The following is a 19780-nucleotide window of genomic DNA, read 5'->3' as shown; positions in this document are numbered from 1 at the left end:
AGGGATATATTTTCTTTATTGCAGTAGTAGATAGATCTAAGAAGTGAAGTTGGAATTTGTGTTTACATGCTTCTAATTCTGTGTTCATGATTTATAACAAAACATAATTTATAGTACAGGTGTTCAGTCACCTAGAGGTAAGGGTGCAAGTTGTGTAAGATTGCATATCTAAAATTTAAGGGTGACAAATGTGAATGAACAGTACCTAATCTTATGAAATTTTAGACATTATTTCCTCAGAATAAACAAGTCTTGGAACTTCCCAGAGTCCTGCTGTTCAAATCTGGGCACTTCACAGCCAGTAAATAGTTGCTGGGTTGATGGCACAGTATGAGCCTTTGTATATTTTTAGTACCTTTTTAAAATGTACTTGAGAAAAAGCTTGTCCAAAGGTTATATATTAACTGCATTTTTTTTGCATTGTAGTGTGGTAAACCTCTTCCTGGTCTGACTAAGCAGGATGATTGCTGTGGCAGTATTGGAAAATCCTGGGGATTGAACAAGTGTACGGAGTGTCCTCCCAAACCAGGTGTGAAATGTAAACAGTGACTACTAGGCTTAATAACACTTTTCTAGACATTTTAAAATGTGATCTTCTGCTCCTCAGGGAACACGTCTTTTGTACTTAATAACAAAGCACTTAAACTAAACCATGATGTAATTGTATTCATCGTGTTTCCAGAAATATTAAGTCATATTTTTGAGATCATGTTTTATATGCTGAATTCATTTTAGGTACCATTAAGTAATTATAGCTACAAATATCAAACAATTATCTGAACTTAAACAGTAATGTGATATTTTACAATATTATAAGCACACTTTTCAATTTTGAATCAAAATGTCTGAGTATATTCAGAGTAGACTCTTTGTGGAAGGCTCATAACTTAGTTACATTCCTTTTTTCCATATTTCTGTACTACAGTTCTGAATTATGTTTCTTTGTTTGGCATACACATTTACCAAAAGTGACTTACAAAAATTATGATACATTCAGTATTTCTGAGTGCTTTAATAGTCAATTGGGAATAACAAACTTTATAAGAGAAAAATGATGAAAGTAATAATAACATAACATCTTACTGGGGAGAAAATGTCTATATTTATACCTCAAATGTAAAATTAAAAAATCTAAAATTCATTGCTCCAGAGCAGATATAGACATATTAAATTAGAAAGTTGATTTCTTACAACAGTGTACACAATTGATTTACTTTTAATTTTGTACTTACTTTTACTTTTACTGATTTACTTTTAATATTGACCAAGAGCAATCGCTGATCAGTATTATGATTTATTTTGTATTTTTTCTTCATGTGTTTCCTGTTTAATGATTCATGTTATCTCTACCAAACCCAAACGAAAATATTCCCCAGCAATGATCAATACATTTTAAAATAATGGTTCATCATGTTAGATGGTTTTATTTTTTATTAACTGAGGGACTTTCATGTATCTTTCTTTCTTCATAATGAGAACTAAGTGAACTCATTTTTAGGTGACCATCTGGCTTTTGTTTTTCTATCTCAGTCAAGGTTCATGGAGTTGTTATCACTTTTTAATTACAGTGAGCGGTGGACTATACAATGATACAAATCCTTTTGATGTTTCTCTTTTTCTTTCTGTTTCTCATTAGATATTTCCGTTAAACATATAGAATAAAGCTCTGGGTGCATTCTTGTAAATGATTACATTTTGTTCATTTTTGAAAAAAAGAAAAAAACGGGCCAACCTGGTTTTGCCAAAGTGTGAGAAGTAAAACAGTGTGAAGGAGAAAATGAGTTTAGTGAGGGCAGGTATTAGTGGTCATTGTAGGTGGAGACATGGAAACGCAAAATTATTCTCTGATGGTAACACCTGTACTCAGAACACCCACCCTAATTCTGAGAAGACTACACTAGGAGACTGCACTGATACACTAGGAGACTGTTGCACGGGTTTTCTGTATAATTATGATTTCATATTTTTTTGCATGTGATTGAATTGTCTCCGGGCGACACGGTGGCGCAGTGGGTAGCGCTGCTGCCTCGCAGTTGGGAGATCTGGGGACCTTGGTTCAATTCCCGGGTCCTCCCTGTGTGGAGTTTGCATGTTCTCCCCGTGTCTGCATGGGTTTCCTCCCACATTCCAAAGACATGCAGGTTACGTGGATTGGCGATTCTAAATTGGCCCTGGTGTGTGGGTGTGTTTGTGTGTGTCCTGCGGTGGGTTGGCACCCTGCCCGGGATTGGTCCCTGCCTTGTGCCCTGTGTTGGCTGGGATTGGCTCCAGCAGACCCCCGTGACCCTGTGTTTGGATTCAGCGGGTTGGAAAATGGATGGATGGATGGATGAATTGTCTCCTTTATTTCAAACTAGCAAAATACCCGCGCTTCGCAGCGGAGAAGTAGTGTGTTAAAGAGGTTATGAAAAAAAAAAAAGGAAACATTTTAAAAATAACGTAACATGATTGTCAATGTAATTGTGTTGTCATTGTTATGAGTGTTGCTGTCTTTTATATATATAATACACACAACACACACACATAAACATATATATACATATACATATATATACATATCTACATATACACATATCTACATACTAGCAAAATACCCGCGCTTCGCAGCGGAGAAGTAGTGTGTTAAAGAGGTTATGTAAACATATATATACATAAACATATATACATATATACTGTACATATATATATACATATACACATCCACATATATATACATATATCAACATATATATACACATACATACACACACACACATACTGTACATATACATATTTGTATATCTACATATATATACACATATATACATATACATATTTGTATATCTACATATATATACACATATATACATATACATATTTGTATATCTACATATATATACACATATATACATATACATATTTGTATATCTACATACATACATATCTATCTATATATACATATATATATATACATACATATCTATCTATATATACATATCTATCTACATACATATCTATCTATATATACATATCTATCTATATACATATCTATCTATATATACATATCTATCTACATACATATCTATCTATATATACATATCTACTTATTGGCTCCTGTATTTAGGATATAGCAGGTTGGATAATGGACGGATGGACATCTGTATGCATAGCCGTATTTGCCCGTTTTCGTTTTTTTTCTTTGTTCAGTAATATTTCAGTAAACCCGGAGCTTGTCAGTTCAAATCGTGGTACTGACACCACTGTGTGACCCTGAGGAAGTCACTTCACCTGCCTGTGCTGCAAAAAACAAAAGTAATGTAACAAATTGTACCTCAGATGTTGTAAGTTGGTGGAATAAAGGCATAAGTAAAATAGATAAATATGTATTATACACATAGGAACTATTCATTTAGTTTCAGTTAAGTCATCTGCAGCAAACTTTTATAAATGAGGGTTTCTGATTTTTAAATAGTGCAAACTGTTTCTTCTTCATTGACGTTTTCTCTTGGAGAGCTTTTTTCATTTCATTGAAAATGAAAGCAGCAGCTGCCAAAATATGTAGCTTTCTTATTAATTTTTCAACATCGTGTAAAATAAATGTATAAAGTAACATAAAAGGTTTAAATACTGGTTATTCTTTTACACTAAAATATTACTACAGAGATACAAAAAAAGTAAAATGGATATGTTCTTTTTCTTTAAGGAGATTAAATATTACTGAAGAAAGAAAAAAAAAAATTAAACAGCCAAATGGGGCTATGCATACGAACTTAAAAGGTTTAAATAAAACAGAAATATATATTTTATTTTTACTTGCTTAACTTGTGGAGGGTGTATCCTGTAGCAAAGCCCTAACTTTTTTCGTGAAAGCCCGTTTCAGTAAATAAGTGTTAAAAACAGGTGTAAAGATATTGACAATAAGCTACGCAAACCCAGGAAGACATGGAATCATTTAAATCAAGTATCATTGCATCTTCTTTTCTTAAAGAGAAGTAAGGCAGTACTTATAAGCTTACATATTTATATATAGACATACATATATATATATATATATATATATATATATATATATATATATATATATATATATATATATATATATCTCTGAAGCCGTGCAAGCACACTCTTGAGAATGCAACGTATAGTTGTACAGAAGAAAAGCAATCTTGCCACAAATGAATGGCAACCTTTTGTAGGTCTATGAAGTTAATTTAAACTTTAGGTTTACACGGTGCTTTCTTTCCGAAGTACCTGCACTCATGAATATGTCTGTATGTGTCAGTCGGTCAAATCCAGGCGCTTCGCACCGGCGAAGTACCGCTTTTAAATTTTTATTAAGAAGAAAATAAAACGTTTTTAAATTGAGGGAAAATATACTAATAACAGTTTGTTAAGGATCAGTTTTTTTGTGAAGCTGCCTTTACTCGAGTGATCACTTCGACCTGACTTGGTGGCCAAGTATAAGCGTTACCTGGTAGGTAACCACCCATACAATCAGATTGTGAATCAGACTACGAATGCCGTGAATGTAATTACACACTCACTGCACTTGCTTACGGTAATCGAACCTCGGATGTCAGCGCTAGAGGGGCTTAGCAGCGGTGAAGTATTGCTTTTAAATTTTAATTAAGAACAAAAGAAAACCTCAGAGGTTCGATTCCCAAAAGGGAGTGAAGTGAGTGTCCGGTTACCTACCAGGTAAAGCTTATGGTTGGACAGCAAGTGACGTAACATCAGCCACGGTGCCTTCAGTTGTGAGAAGCAGATCATAGAATGATTGAAAATAGTTTTGCATTTACCTTTTTAGTAAAAGGCGAGCTTTTAAGCCTGAGAAATCACCCCGTAAATGCACACGTTTAATTGCACTTGTGTTAATATGTATGGTTACACAGTATTAAAAGACAGTGAACAACGTCAGTTACCTTTGTTCCCGCGTTTGATAAAAGGCGAGCTTTTAAGCCTGAGAAATCACCCCGTAAATGCACACGTTTAATTGCACATGTGTTAATATGTATGCTTACACAGTATTAAAAGACAGTCAAAAATTAACGTCATTTACCTTCGTTCCCGCGTTTGACTCGTGCTGTAAATCTCTTCCTTGTTTTTAGTTCACGTGATTACGTAGGAGGCGTGATGACGCGATACGTGACTCCGCCTCCTCCATTACAGTATATGGACAAAAAATATGTTCCAGTTATGACCATTACGCGTAGAATTTCGAAATGAAACCTGCCTAACTTTTGTAAATAAGCTGTAAGGAATGAGCCTGCCAAATTTCAGCCTTCCACCTACACGGGAAGTTCGAGAATTAGTGATGAGTGAGTCAGTCAGTCAGTCAGTGAGTCAGTGAGGGCTTTGCCTTTTATTAATATGTATAGATTGATTGGTCATATTTCTTCTTTTAATTATAGACAAACGTAAAGCTGTCTCCTAAAAACTGCACTTAGTACCTTATTTAGTTATCACTTCATGGTACACAGGAGCACTGAAATAGCTAAACAATGTACATATCTAATAGCCAAACATTAATTTTTAGAATACATCTCTTTTCTCCCTTTGATTATTTTTAAATGCTGCTTTTAGAAGCAGAAAACGTTTGTATAACTTTTTATAAAATTCACTACCACTTTTTCAACTAGTCTGTGTGTATGCAGCTATGAAGTAATGTACACTTTGAGCACAGTATGTTAACCCAATAAATCATATTGTAGACAGGATGCCAAGCAGTTCTTACAAACTAAAATTGATTAAACATTTTTAATAATGAATGGATGACCTCCAAAATAAGCCATAAAAGCGGGCCATGTCCTTCACTAGCATGTCCTGAAGAAGTTTACCCCAAGGCAGCCAGTCCCCAAACTGCTACCGCCAAACTTCAGACAGTTCAAAATATTACAAATATCTTCAAAATGTCCAACAAAGTAGAAAAAGTTAAACCTCTGACTTGTAAAAAAATAGGGCAACAATGAATCTTTCTAAATTGAGAATTTTGTTTAACAAAAATAGAGCAATTAAGCAAAAATGTTGGAAAATCCAAAAAAAGATTTACCTAAAAAGGCAATCTGAGGCAAATAGGTCCAATCCACAAACCAAAAGCAATAATCTAAGAACAAAATCAATAAAAACAAAAAAAAACAAGATTTGGAGTAACCAGGTGAAGGACGTGAAATCAAAACAGGTCAAAGCCAGGGGATCAAAGAAAACTGTGCATCAAGATCAAAAAGAAGGGCAAGAAACATTTCAACAACATGTCTTTATTTTTGTAGTGTTTTTCATTCGTGGGGTGTAGCTCAAAGTGCTTTATAAGATGTCAAAGAAATAGTTACAAGAAAACAAAAGAAGTTAAATTAGGTAAAACTAATATTTAAGAAGAAATAAAAAAATAAATCAATATGAGCTTACATAGATAAATATATTTAGTAGAAAAGTAGAGTCCTTATATTTAACATCATATTGAAAGTCTCTAAAAATGAGTGCAATGATAAGGTCAGATGGCCAGGAGAACAACAAAAAAAAAAAGCTACAAATAAGCTGAAGGAAAAAAAACCCAAAATCTGCAGGGTTTCCAATTCCAGGACACCACCAATCCACACTGGGCAAAGTGAAAGATGTGAACAAAAGGTCAATACACAAACAAACAAAGCACAAAGATTTTTAGCAAATGATAGAATTGTTTGTTGTTTTTTTTGTTTAATCCCCTGCACGGATAAATATATATACTGATATATATATATACTAGCCAACCAGCGGCGTAGCATACGCTGCATAATTATGTATTGATGGGTGAACACTTCCTGAACGACACAGTTGTCCAAATGGGGTGGGTTTGTGGATACCACTGTGAGTGAATGAAAAGATGGACCTCTGGAGAGAGCAACATACAATTGTCCGTGACTGAAAGCGGGATCGTCTGTGACGATGGAGGCCACGCTGGTGAAAGTTACTTCGTTGGTAGGGATAAGTTTCAGCACTTGTTCATTAAGGTGTAGCGAGTCTTCGTTGTTGACGCTTAATATAGCTTGCGTACTGAGTTGTTCCGGAGTCACAGTTGAGAAACACTTTTTTAATGTCTTTTAAGCACAGGGAAAAAAAATTAACATGTGATACATCTGTAATGTAATAAGCAACCAAGAAAAGTAACATTGCAATAATGCACGCTATGATCCAATTGCTGTAAACAGAAGTGAAAACAAAATCGAGCCCAGTGCATTCTTTAACTGCCTTGTAGCGCAGTGGTAGTGTTGCTGCTTTGCAGGTTTCTCCCTGTGTGGATAGCGCTTTGAATACTGAAAACACCGGTATATCAATGTAATGCAGTATTCTTCTTCTTATGCGTCCAGCGCTCTCTCTCTCTCGCGCGCACCTGTATGTGTGTGTGTGTCGCTCGCTCGCTGCACGTATTCCTGCAGGCATACCAGTAAGTGAATGAAAAGATGGAACTCTGGAGAGAGCAACATACAACTGTCCGTGACTAAAAACTGGTTTTGGCAGATACATGCACATCTTTTTGAAAGTTTGGCCCTGTGCCTTATTAATTGTCATCGCAAAGGCAAATCTAACAGGAAATTGTCTTCGTGTTAAAGTAAAAGGCAAATTATCCACGACAAACTGTTTTACATGCTGCATACCAACCCGCGGCGTAGTATATGCCGCATAATCAGGCCGCTTGTTTAATGTTTTTTAAGCAGAGGGAAAAAATGAACATTTGCAAAATCCGTTTCAGTAAGTACAATGCACATGCATTTAATTTGTCGGCCACTTTTTGCCAGCCGTCTTTTCTGGTTTGGGCTGCTTTTGCAGTGTTACCGCTTGTGCATATTAAATCTTGAAATCCTTCGAGTAACTAATTAACTAACTAACACCCACCCACCCAGCTTGTGAGAAAAAAATGCACCCGTTCTTTCATCATTTTGTTGCAGCCTATCAAAGACTTGCTGATCATGTTTTCTAGACTCAATATACATTGGCTTTTCACTCAGCGCGGGGGCGCGCATTCATCTTGGATTATTACATCCTGCTAGACTAATCTGCTACACGGCTGCATTTGAAAAACCGACTTATCCCTGATGAGTTTCACCGGCATTAATGATTAGGAGTCTGGTTGGAACAAAACCCTGCATCCACAGGGGTTCACCAGGACCGAGTTTGGGAAACACTGCTGAACACAGACGAAACCGACTCAGGTGAGGAGTTGGGGCGGGCAAAGTGGTTGCAGCTATTGATTATTCAGTGTTGTTTGCCTGGGTGTCTGATCTGCTCGATGGGATCATAAATAAAAGGAAAACAATGTGAAGGCAATGTCACAGGTGATCCTGTGGTATAGCGGGTCCACAGCTCCCCTTCAAAAAGCCATTTTTAAATAAATAATCATCGCACTCACAGCGTAGCGATTGGCTTGGAAGTGTGGCTGAAACGGTTTCCGGGTGGAGTCGTGCTGCAGGCATTTCTCCCCTGTGCAGTGTGCGAGCGAGTGAGGAGAGAGAGAAAGCCGGTACGTTAGAGTGAGCAAGAGCAGGCTCGAAGGCAATGTATTCCTGTGGTATAGCGGGTCCATAGCTCCCCTTCAAAAGGCCATTTTTAATCAGGCGACTGACAGTAGTGGAGTCAGGCACAGAGAAAGTCAGCTGGTGAGAGAGCGTCTCGACCGTTGCAGGGTCTGCATCGGTGAAGCAGGTGAGACGCTAATGAAAAAGAGGCACAGGGCTTATTGGTTTTTAAAGACTGCTTGCTTCATTGTGTTTTAACCTCAGTTTTAAAGGATTGCGCGACTCTCTCTCTCGCGCTGCCTGTGTGTGTGCCTCTGTCTCTCTCTCTCGCGCTGCCTGTGTGTGTGCCTCTGTCTCTCTCTGGCGCTGCCTGTGTGTGTGCGCGGCTCTCTCTCTCGGGCTGCCTGTGTGTGCCTCTGTCTCTCTCTGGCGCTGCCTGTGTGTGTGCGCGGCTCTCTCTCTCGCGCTGCCTGTGTGTGTGGCTCTGTCTCTCTCTGGTGCTGCTTCTGTGTGTGCGTGGCTCTCTCTCTCGCGCTGCCTATGTGTGTGCCTCTGTCTCTCTCTGGCGCTGCCTGTGTGTGTGCGCGGCTCTCTCTCTCTCGGGCTGCCTGTGTGTGCCTCTGTCTCTCTCTGGCGCTGCCTGTGTGTGTGCGCGGCTCTCTCTCTCTCGCTGCCTGTGTGTGTGGCTCTGTCTCTCTCTGGTGCTGCCTCTGTGTGTGCGTGGCTCTCTCTCTCGCTCTGCCTGGGTGTGTGCTCAGCTGTCTCTCTTGGGCTGCCTGTGTGTGCCTCTGTCTCTCTCTGGCGCTGCCTGTGTGTGTGCGCGGCTCTCTCTCTCGCTCTGCCTGTGTGTGTGCCTCTGTCTCTCTCTGGCGCTGCCTCTGTGTGAACCAAGGTTCCACTGAGGTTGACTAATGAAAAGTCAATGTGGCTCAGAGCTGCATGTGGACCGTGGCACAGACAAACAGAAATGACGGCATGTTTTCCGAGTTGGTGGGCGTGGCTCTGCGAGTTTTCGTCGTATCCAATGGTCTAAGAGTTGGTGGGCGTGGCTCCTTCCTGCGTGCGCCATTGGCGTCTTACTTGTCGGCAGTTTAGTGAATCCACGCCCCTTCCGGCGTGCTTTCCATAGGTGGCTGCTTGTCGGCGGCTTAGTGAATTATATATATAGATATACATCTGTTTCATCACAGTACTAAGGTTGCAACCTCCAAGGACCCGCCCATAACAACCACAGTGAAATAAGCAATAGCCTGTAATAGAGTACTTTCTATCATGAGCTAATTTAAAGAGATATAATACACAAATCTGAAAGGAATAACATTAAAAACAAGAAAAACAATAACAATCAAAGTTAACAAAAACTACAATAAAACCTAACATAAATACAAGACAGTGAAAAACCCCTGGCAGTAACACAACAGATGGACAGATAATCTAAAAGCACAGATTTACATTGCACACAAATTTTATTTTGTTGAATGTGACATCACAGACCGTCTTCTTAATTACTGTAAACGTAATAATAAAAATAACTCCTTACATTTATATAGCACTTTTCTCACTACTTAAGGTGCTCTCCATGCTGGGAGGATCCAGAATGTAAATTCATGGTCTCCTTACTGCGTGGCAGCAACACTACCATTGCACCACCTGCTCAGAATATTGTACTAGTTTCATAGTATGGATTACATTATTAAAAGTATTAATAAACTGTGTGATTGATAAGGGTTCATGATACTCCCTCTGAGACTTAAACCCACACCTGCTGGACACAAAGGTTTCCTTGACTTGACAGTTACTCTGGGGCTGCTGTGTGGGGTGATAATGGCTCTTCATCTCTTTTACAGTACTGCAAATCATTTCTTTCCAATACACACATTAATATGCAAAAATTCTGATTTCAGTTTAAACATTGCTCACCAAGATGTTTCTTTTTTCTGTGTATTTAAAACTGAATTGCAGATAAGGTGCAGTTTATAACTGAATTTAATGATTTACAGTATGAGCAGTTTTAGATGAATGAATGATTCTAGGGAGTATGGTGTAAGGGCTAACTAAGGCAATGAACTTTAAACCATAAATTTGCTGCTTCATTTGCGATCGTGACGTATGGTGTTATCCTGTGTGTGTCACTTAACTTGCCTGTGCTCCAACCATGGAAAAAATAACTCTTAATTGTTGTCATTTATCCTGATCTTGTAAGTTGCCTTGGATAAAGGTAAATATACAATAATAATAATGATAATAATAACTCTAAACTGGTGTCCTTTCTATGGTTGATCCCGTGCCTCATGTAATGCTTCTGCAAAACTGTAATGTATCAAAATATGCATTTGAACATAAGAAATCTTACAGTATTATTATTTTAGTAGCAGATTATGGTGAACAGTGCAACCATATGGAAAGAGCATTAATCCAATAAGCAAGTACACTAGCAAACAACAAAGCAAAGAAAATACAGTCTAGGTTCAAAAATATTTAGCATAATTCTATTTGTGTGGGAGTGCTTATAGGTGTTGGTTGGTCTAATTACAGACATAATTTCTCCTGTGGATTTAATAATCCTTTATTTATTGTTTCATTCATTCCTTTGTTTATTCCATCATTAATTTTTAAACCTATTCTTTATCAATGCTGTTGGCATCAGGTGCAAGGCAAGAATAAGTACTGGACGAGGTGCCAGTTTTTTGAAGAACACAAATCCATTACTTACACATACTGGGCCCATAGATTCACTGGTCATCTAGACCAGTATGTGTTTGAAATATGGAGGGGAATCTGAATAGAAAACCAATGAAGTCACAGGGTGGACATTCATACACACAAACTGTGCCTGGACTGAGATTCAAACCCATGACTTTGGAGCATGGAGGCAGCAACAGTAATCACTGTTCTAGTCACTCTTGGTCAGAACAAATGTACAGAGTTTCTTCTTGCCGTCTTATGTGCAGTTACATCTACACTTTAACAGTAGATTTCTCCCTTTGTGTTTAATGATGAATCTCATATTGTTACAGGTTTGTAATATTTGGGAAAATCATTCACCTTTAAGCATTCAGAGCTAAACTCAGCTTCTAACATCAGAAACCATGCAATGTGTGAAAAAGTATGTAAAATATCTTGTTAGCAGAAAAAGATCCTCCCTTTCTTCATCAGAAAAAAACATGTGGAAAATACTCTGAACATGGACAAGAAACATCTTATTTAAACCATTTTTTAAAACTCTGTCTAAAATTATATAAAATGTGAAATATTCTGCCTTTAAGCACCATGTTTCTCCATATTGATGCTACAGGCTAACTTTAAAGCTGTTTCACTGAAGGTGAATAACAATCCTAAATTATTACAAGCAAGAATGAAATACTTAAGTCATTGCAGCAATATAATTGTATCTTAGTCATTGAAACTCTAACCCATGAGCCACAAAATTGAAGTTAACTATTCACGGACAACTTTATTGTATTCTGCCCTAGTGGAATGCCAAGAATATACAGTACCCTCCATAATGTGTGTTCAAGGCTAAGTACTAAATATGACTGCTTTAATAGAGCTGCCATTGCTATGTCCCAAACATTATGGTACCCTGAAATGGGGGACCATGTAGAAAAAGTGTTGCCATTTCTACATGGTGTGTACCAAAATGTTTGCAAGTATCTTTAAATTAAAGTCTGCAATGTACACTTTAATCACATCTGAATTGTTAGATTTGTAATTTTAAACTCTGGAGCAGAGGGGTAAATCAAGGAAAAATGTCCCAAATATTATGGAGTGCACATACATACAATCATTCATTATACATACGTGCATATACTTGGTTTCAACATGTATGAGTAGTGTGAATTATACAGTCCAGATCATCATTATGCCTGTAAATTAAAAGATGCTATCCAGGAAACAAGACACAATTCATTTATGCTGCTGCCTCCCTCATTAGGGCAAGTTTTCAAGTGACTTTTCTAGAAATTAGTGATGATTACTTTTATCTCTAGAATTGTTTTTCATGGATTTCTTTTTGTCAACCAAAAAGATTCTTCATGTTTCTGTTTAAAGATAGTAATGTAAATGATGTGTCTTCAACACAGGAGAAGGTTAGGCAACTTTAATTTGCCCAACTGTTCCCTTTTAACGGAGTGGAATTATAGAGATTGAGCTGTAAAACCACATCTGTTTATTTTTGCTTTTGGGGAAAAAAACACATTCTACCCTCTGGGTGGTTACATTAGTCACAGTGCAATGCAAGGTTTAGACAAACAGTAACCGACCTTCTTTTTGACCTCCTTTCTAATCAGAATCAGCTTTTGTTCATTTTAGAAAAATAATGAAAAGATATTCTGTTTGACAGCATCTCTCTGTTTACCAGTCTCTGTTGTGCCTCTTCACATTTTTATACTCCTAATACATTTACTATATAAATATTTAAAAACAACTTCATTTTTGAATATGGTGAGCTGTAGATATTATTTACTCAATTATAAACCTTTCTATATAATGTACATAATAAAATGCCGTTGTGGATATTGAAAACGAGTAGTGTCATCCAAATGATGAAGCACGATACCTTCATGAACAGAAATGTTAGCACAGCATTTAGGCCATTGTCTGAATGAACAAAATCTAATATAGTATATAATACAAAGAAGGCTTAGGAGGATACTCAAAGATATGGACCCCTGAAAGGGTGTGGTGGAGAACAAACTTCTCGTTATGCTCTGAAACAATTTGATGCCATAAGCTTCTGTTGCAAAATTGCATTGTCTAATTTCATAATATAATATTATACTAATGTAAGCTATTAAGTAGAGGGTGTTTAAAATTTTTAGATTGTGTTAAAAAATACTGATGCCTACAGACATTCTGTTAACACCCTATTTTTGTCAGCAAATTAATGTTTTTACTTCATTTTAATTCTTAAATACATCTTGTTTGCATACATCACTTTCTTAAATAAGGAGTTTCCAAAATGTCCTATATTTGACTGCAAAAGAATATTCAATCCAAAGTCAGGACCAATATGATGAATTATTATACTGTATTTCGGGTGATGCACCATAACGGTCTCAATATGTCTGATGTATCCTTACCTGAACATATGGTGCAAGTTCTAAGAACAATGCCAGGTACTTTCATTTTATCACAATTATCAGTAAACTGAGTGTCTCTGCAATGCCTCTAAAATTTTTCTAAGGATTATGCCTACTGTATATGTCCTTATTTAAACCTATATAAATAGCACAGATTGACAGAGTGTATTTATATGCCTGAGGAAAATAATCATTTCAAAATAATATCTTAAACTGCTTATATAAAAATTCACTACAATGAATGTTGCTTTATTTTTAAATACTATGTAGACTTTAGGGTCATTACCTTATGGGAGTGCAGCTGGATGATAAACTGGACTGGACTGCCAATACTGATGCTCTGTGCAAGAAATGACAGAGCCGACTATACTTTCTTAGAAGGCTGGCGTCCTTCAACATCTGCAATAAGATGCTGCAGATGTTCTATCAGACGGTTGTGGCGAGTGCCCCCTTCTATGAGGTGGTGTGCTGGGGAGGCAGCATAAAGAAGAGGGACGCCTCACGCCTGGACAAACTGGTGAGAAAGGCAGGCACTATTGTAGGCACGGAGCTGGACAGTTTGACATCTGTGGCAGAGCGACGGGTGCTGAGCAGGCTCCTGTCAATCATGGAGAATCCAATGCATCCACTAAACAGTAACATCTCCAGACAGAGGAGCAGCTTCACCGACAGACTGCTGTCACTGTCCTGCTCCACTGACAGACTGAGGAGATCGTTCCTCCCCAATACTATGCGACTCTTCAATTCCACTCGTGGGGGTGGGGGGGTTGGGGTAAACGTTAACATTATACAAAGTTGATGTCTGTTATACCTGCATTTTTATCACTCTTAATTTAATATTGTTTTTTATCAGTATGCTGCTGCTGGAGTATGTGAATTTCCCCTTGGGATTAATAAAGTGTCTATCTATCTATCTATCTATCTATCTATCTATCTATCTATCTATCTATCTATCTATCTATCTATCTATCTATCTATCTATCTATCTATCTATCTATCTATCTATCTGTCTTATATTACATATTAAAAGATTACAATACATTATTCCATTAACTACTGTATAATAATTACATTGTTTCAGACAGTGCTCATTGTATATAGTGTAATTAGTAATACATTTCACCTTACAAATACAGAACATTGTGTTTTTAAGTAGAGTTGTGGTCATTTTCAACCAATCTGAAGCTTGCTGTCATATGTCTTAAATACAGATCTTTAGCCATTGCACCTTACTGTCTTCCTTAGAAAAACAAAATAAGATTTGCTGTAAATCTAAAGTTCAGTATTGTACAATCCTCTTCTTATGAACACAGTGGTCATGTATAGTAAATTTTCTTTCTCAGAGTGACGTTCTTAGGAAAAATAATTTTGGTAGCCAAACCTCAAGTAACATAAAACAATGTTATGCAATATGGCATATTTCAGCACGTCCACATGCCACTAATAACCTTATCTTCTGTTGCCAATGTTTTTGCTTGCTGTGTGCCAGATTACAAAGTGTCTAGAAGGTTGATGCAAAGTTGGAATCAGCCCACATTTGATAAAGACTTTACATTTTTTTGTCTTACCTTCTAATCATACAATTTCCACATTATTATTGATCTACCATTTGCAGTACCTTGAAGAAATTTTAAAGAATAACAACAATGAATTTTTTAATTTTTTCACACAGTGCCTTTGCTCCTGACATATTGGCTGAATGGAGGATTTCAATGTGTTGTTGCTAGGACGTCTTGTCTTTATTGATTCATTTTTTAAAGACTCATTGTTGTACCTAATGTTAACAGTGTAGAAGATGACTGAAGAGTAGTCATTATTTATTTCAATACTCTACTCAGCTGCTATAATGCAATTCTGTTTTTAATAGAATATGTGAGTCTGTCAAGTGAAAAGTAGAGGGATACCCGTGTATAACATGGCATATGAGCAGGATATGCATTCACAGACAGAACGTCACGATGCTGAAATGCACAGAGAGTGGCAGATTTCAATATTTGCTGTAGTCAGTAGGCAGCTGGCCAGCACAACAGCAGCAACACATTTTTAGTCATTCCTTACATTCTTGCTGTATTTAAAACATGAAACAGACTTTGGGGAGTAAAACAAAGCAAAGAAAAATCTCATAAAACATATATTCGGTTTCATTCTAACCACAGCGTCTTTATAGGGCTCTATTTCATTACCATGTACCATTACAGTGGCTCATTTTGATGTGAATCAAAATGAAGATGAAATACAAATATGTTTGGCTGTAGAGAAGGTTTACTACACAAATGCCATGTAACATAACATTTCAGATGGTGATTCAAAGATTGTGATGGAGGACATGCTTTCTAACATGTCATATTCCACAATATAAATACTGTAGAACGCATGTTGGTACCGGTAATTACACACAGATGGCATCAGATAGTCTTAGATAACTCGATATTGTGGTAGTCATTTTATATAATCATCCAACTAATCTTGCAATATCTTCCTGTGAGTGCCTTGCATTTAAATGTAAGCCCCCGTTTCCCCTGACTGTTCTCCTTATCTATCGACCTCCAAAACCCAATTCTGCCTTTATTCCGGAAATTACTGATCTTCTCACAACACTCTGTGCTACTTCTGCCAACATCATAATCTTAGGAGATATAAATATTCATGTTGACAATCCCACAGGTTATCTCACTGCTGATTTCCTTGAGCTGCTAGATTCTCTCAACCTACAACAACATGTTGATGTTCCCACACATTCTAGGGGTCACACTCTTGACTTGGTCATTTCAAACTGTGCCCCAATCAGGAATCTACAGGTATTTGATCTTGGTATTTCAGACCACAAAGTTGTGTCATTGGAGCTGCCCTTTTTCTCCTCCCGTATCAAACCAAAACGACAGATCTACTTCAGAAATCTGAAGAATATCAATGTGGATGCCTTGGCCTTGGACCTTACATTTCTCTCCTCTGACTTTATCAGCTCCCTCTCTGTTGCTGACCTTGTGGATTTTTACAACCAGTCCCTGAGCAGTCTCCTGGACTTCCACGCCCCTTTAACATCTAGGTCCGTCTCATTCTCGTGCTCAGCACCTTGGTATACCTGCGAGCTGCGAAAAATGAAGGCGGCTGGGCGTGTCCTTGAGCGGCGGCTCAAGGCCTCTGGGCTGACTGTCCATAAACAGGCTTACAGAGAACACATGAGAGCGTATGCAGAAGCTCTGAAGGTTGCACGGTCCAAGTTTTATTCCACCATCATCAGAAATGGCTCCAGCAACCCTAAAAAACTTTTTTCAACCATAAATCATCTTGTCAAACCTCCTTTACCTGCCCATTCTGAGACCACTGATGACAGATGCAACATGTATATCAACTTTTTTAAACAAAAAGTTGATAATATCCGTTTACACCTCTCTACCAAGGATATCTTGCCCTTCCCAACTGTTGACTCATTGTCTGAGACCGTCCATCCTCTTTGCTCTTTCTCTGTTGCCACACGGGAAGAGGTGGAGGATGTCATCAGGAAAATGAAACCGTCTACTAGTTCCCTGGACCCTTTCCCCTCACCCTTGCTGAGGGCCAACATTTCTGCCATCTCTCCACTTATCACCAGGATAATAAATCAGTCCCTCCTGGCTGGCCATATTCCTTCTGCACTAAAAACTGCTGTCATCAGACCTCTACTGAAAAAATCCACCTTGGATCCTGAAGTTCTCTCCAATTATAGGCCCATCTCCAATCTTCCATTTCTCTCCAAAGTTCTGGAAAAAATAGTTGCAGCACAACTTCACGATCATCTCAAACTGAACAATCTGTTTGAAAAGTTTCAGTCTGGTTTTCGCCCTGGCCATAGCACCGAAACAGCCCTGGTCAGGGTCACCAATGATCTTCTGATGACGGCAGATACTGGTTCACCTTCACTACTTATCCTCCTTGACCTGACAGCTGCTTTTGACACAATAGACCATAACATCCTTCTTCACCGCCTGCAATACACTATTGGACTCTCAGGAATTGTTCTAAATTGGTTTACATCATACCTGACTGGCAGAACTGAGCATGTCGCCCTTGGCAGCGCAAAGTCCCACACCCACAACGTCGCCTGTGGTGTTCCACAGGGCTCTGTGCTGGGCCCTATCCTTTTTACTATCTACATGCTCCCCCTTGGAACTGTCATTGGCAGACATGGTTTATCGTTCCATTGCTATGCCGATGACACTCAGCTTTACCTCAGGACTACTCCCACCTCCTCTACTGCTCCTCTGCCAACATCTACATTGTCTACCTGCCTGGAGGAGATAGAGGCATGGATGAGGCTCAATTTTCTTCAGTTGAACAGATCCAAAACAGAAGCCATCTTAGTTGGTACATCACATCATCTTCGCTCTTCTACCATCACCAGTATTACTTTCTCTGGCCAAAATATTCCTCTTTCCACATCTGTTACTAATTTGGGTGTTAGAATGGACTCCCAACTTACTTTTGACACCCACATCAAATATCTCTGTAAGTCATCTTTTTACCATCTCAAGAACATCACCAAACTCCGCCCATTACTCACCCTGGCAGATGCAGAGAAGCTCGTCCATGCCTTTGTCTCTTCCAGGCTGGATTACTGTAATGCACTCCTCATTGGGATTCCTGGCAAGAGTATCCAGAGACTCCAGTATATTCAGAACAGCGCTGCCAGGATCCTGATGAGGGTGCGAAAGTATGATCACATCACCCCAATCCTGAAAACCCTTCACTGGCTCCCTGTTTCATTCAGAATAGAGTACAAGGTCTCCCTTCTTACCCATCAGTGCATTTATGGACATGCCCCTCTGTATCTACAGGAACTCCTTACCCCCCATAACTCCTTACGTTCCCTCCGCTCTGTACTCACTAACACTCTTCAAGTCCCCAGAACTAAGCTCAGCAGCATGGGTGACAGGGCGTTTTCATCGGTGGCGCCGAGGCTGTGGAATGCCCTCCCTGATTACCTGAGAGCCCCACAGTCGACTGAGGCCTTTAAGCGAAACCTAAAAACTCATCTTTTTAGAAAGTCATTTTGTTAAAGTATTTTATAGACTCTTCTGTTCTTTTTTATTTTATTATTCTATTTTTACTCTGTAGCACTTTGGGATTGCTAAAATATAAAGTGCAATATAAATAAAATTTATTATTATTATTATTATTATTGTTGTATGACAAGGAGAAGCAATGCACAAAGAATCTAAGCAATATGTAAAACACATCTAATTTTAAATCTTAAGGAAATAACTGTTTTGGCAGAAAACAATGAAGTAGGCAACAAAGACACGCTCTCATTGGTGCTGAGTCACATTGTTCTGAAGATTATTTTGATGCTGGGATTCATCAGTAGTAAATTCTTTAAGGAAGACAAAGGGACAGCACCCCTACTATTTAAAGGAAAGTTTTCTTTTGATCAGTTAAAATAGCTTAACATATTCTCTGTTCAGAAACTACTTTTCATCTCAGTAACAGTCACAGGAGTCATTTTAAGATAAGCTTTTCTTTGCAAATCTTTCCAAGAGCCTGAAGCTAATCTTATAGTGTGTTCTGATAACAACTGACACCTGAGGCTTGCTATAGTTAGACTCAAAACACAATGACAAATGTGAGATTTTCTTAATTTGCCCAAATTCACCCTGTAAATGTAAAGTGTATTGCTAAATGATTAGATTTTTTTTTTTTTTTACTAAAATGCAAATGTGTACTGTACTACAGATGTCAAATTGGCATAATAATTAGGTGAGAGAAACACATTGTCAACACATGTTCTTCACAAAGTGTAGTGAATGAGAAACAATGAGCTGGACAGGCCATATTTATTGCAATTAGAGTGATGGAAGGTTACCCTGATCAAATCATAGGCATGCTATGTCACTCTATAATGTTATATAATAAAGCATGCTACAATTGCAAGTGGACATTTTTCCCAAAAGTAGCATTGCTCCCAGTTTTTTTCACATATGTAAGCATGCATTTATAATTTAAAAATACATTTTCAGTTGAACAGAATAGCAGGACAGATGATTATTTGCAGATATCTGCAACAGCCAGCAAATATGTAAAGAAGTTTTTCTAAAGTATCTTAAAGAAGTTTCTCTAAAGTATCTATCATCAGAGTTGTTAGATTTGTTTCTGTAAGATTATAAAAGACCACAGATATATTTTTTCTATGTGCTAATGTTTATCTTGAGACAGGTTAGTTGAACTATATATTTGAACCATTTATGAAGCTATTATTTT

The 19780-nt window shown here is 37.8% G+C and overlaps 1 protein-coding gene across 1 annotated transcript in view; it reads left to right on the top strand.

The window, feature by feature from the left end:
* LOC114666327 (latent-transforming growth factor beta-binding protein 2-like) overlaps positions 1–19780 on the top strand; it is a 418209-nt gene that overhangs the window by 241761 nt on the left and 156668 nt on the right. Inside the window, exon 8 of the mRNA XM_051919743.1 lies at positions 427–529. Coding sequence (XP_051775703.1) covers positions 427–529 — 103 coding nt within the window. The remainder of the gene's footprint in view (positions 1–426; positions 530–19780) is intronic.

This window comes from Erpetoichthys calabaricus, chromosome 16 (assembly GCF_900747795.2).
Source record: "Erpetoichthys calabaricus chromosome 16, fErpCal1.3, whole genome shotgun sequence".
Taxonomy (NCBI): Eukaryota; Metazoa; Chordata; class Cladistia; order Polypteriformes; family Polypteridae; genus Erpetoichthys; species Erpetoichthys calabaricus.
The sequence above is the reverse complement of the archived record's forward strand: the minus strand, read 5'-3'. Positions and strand labels throughout refer to the sequence as shown.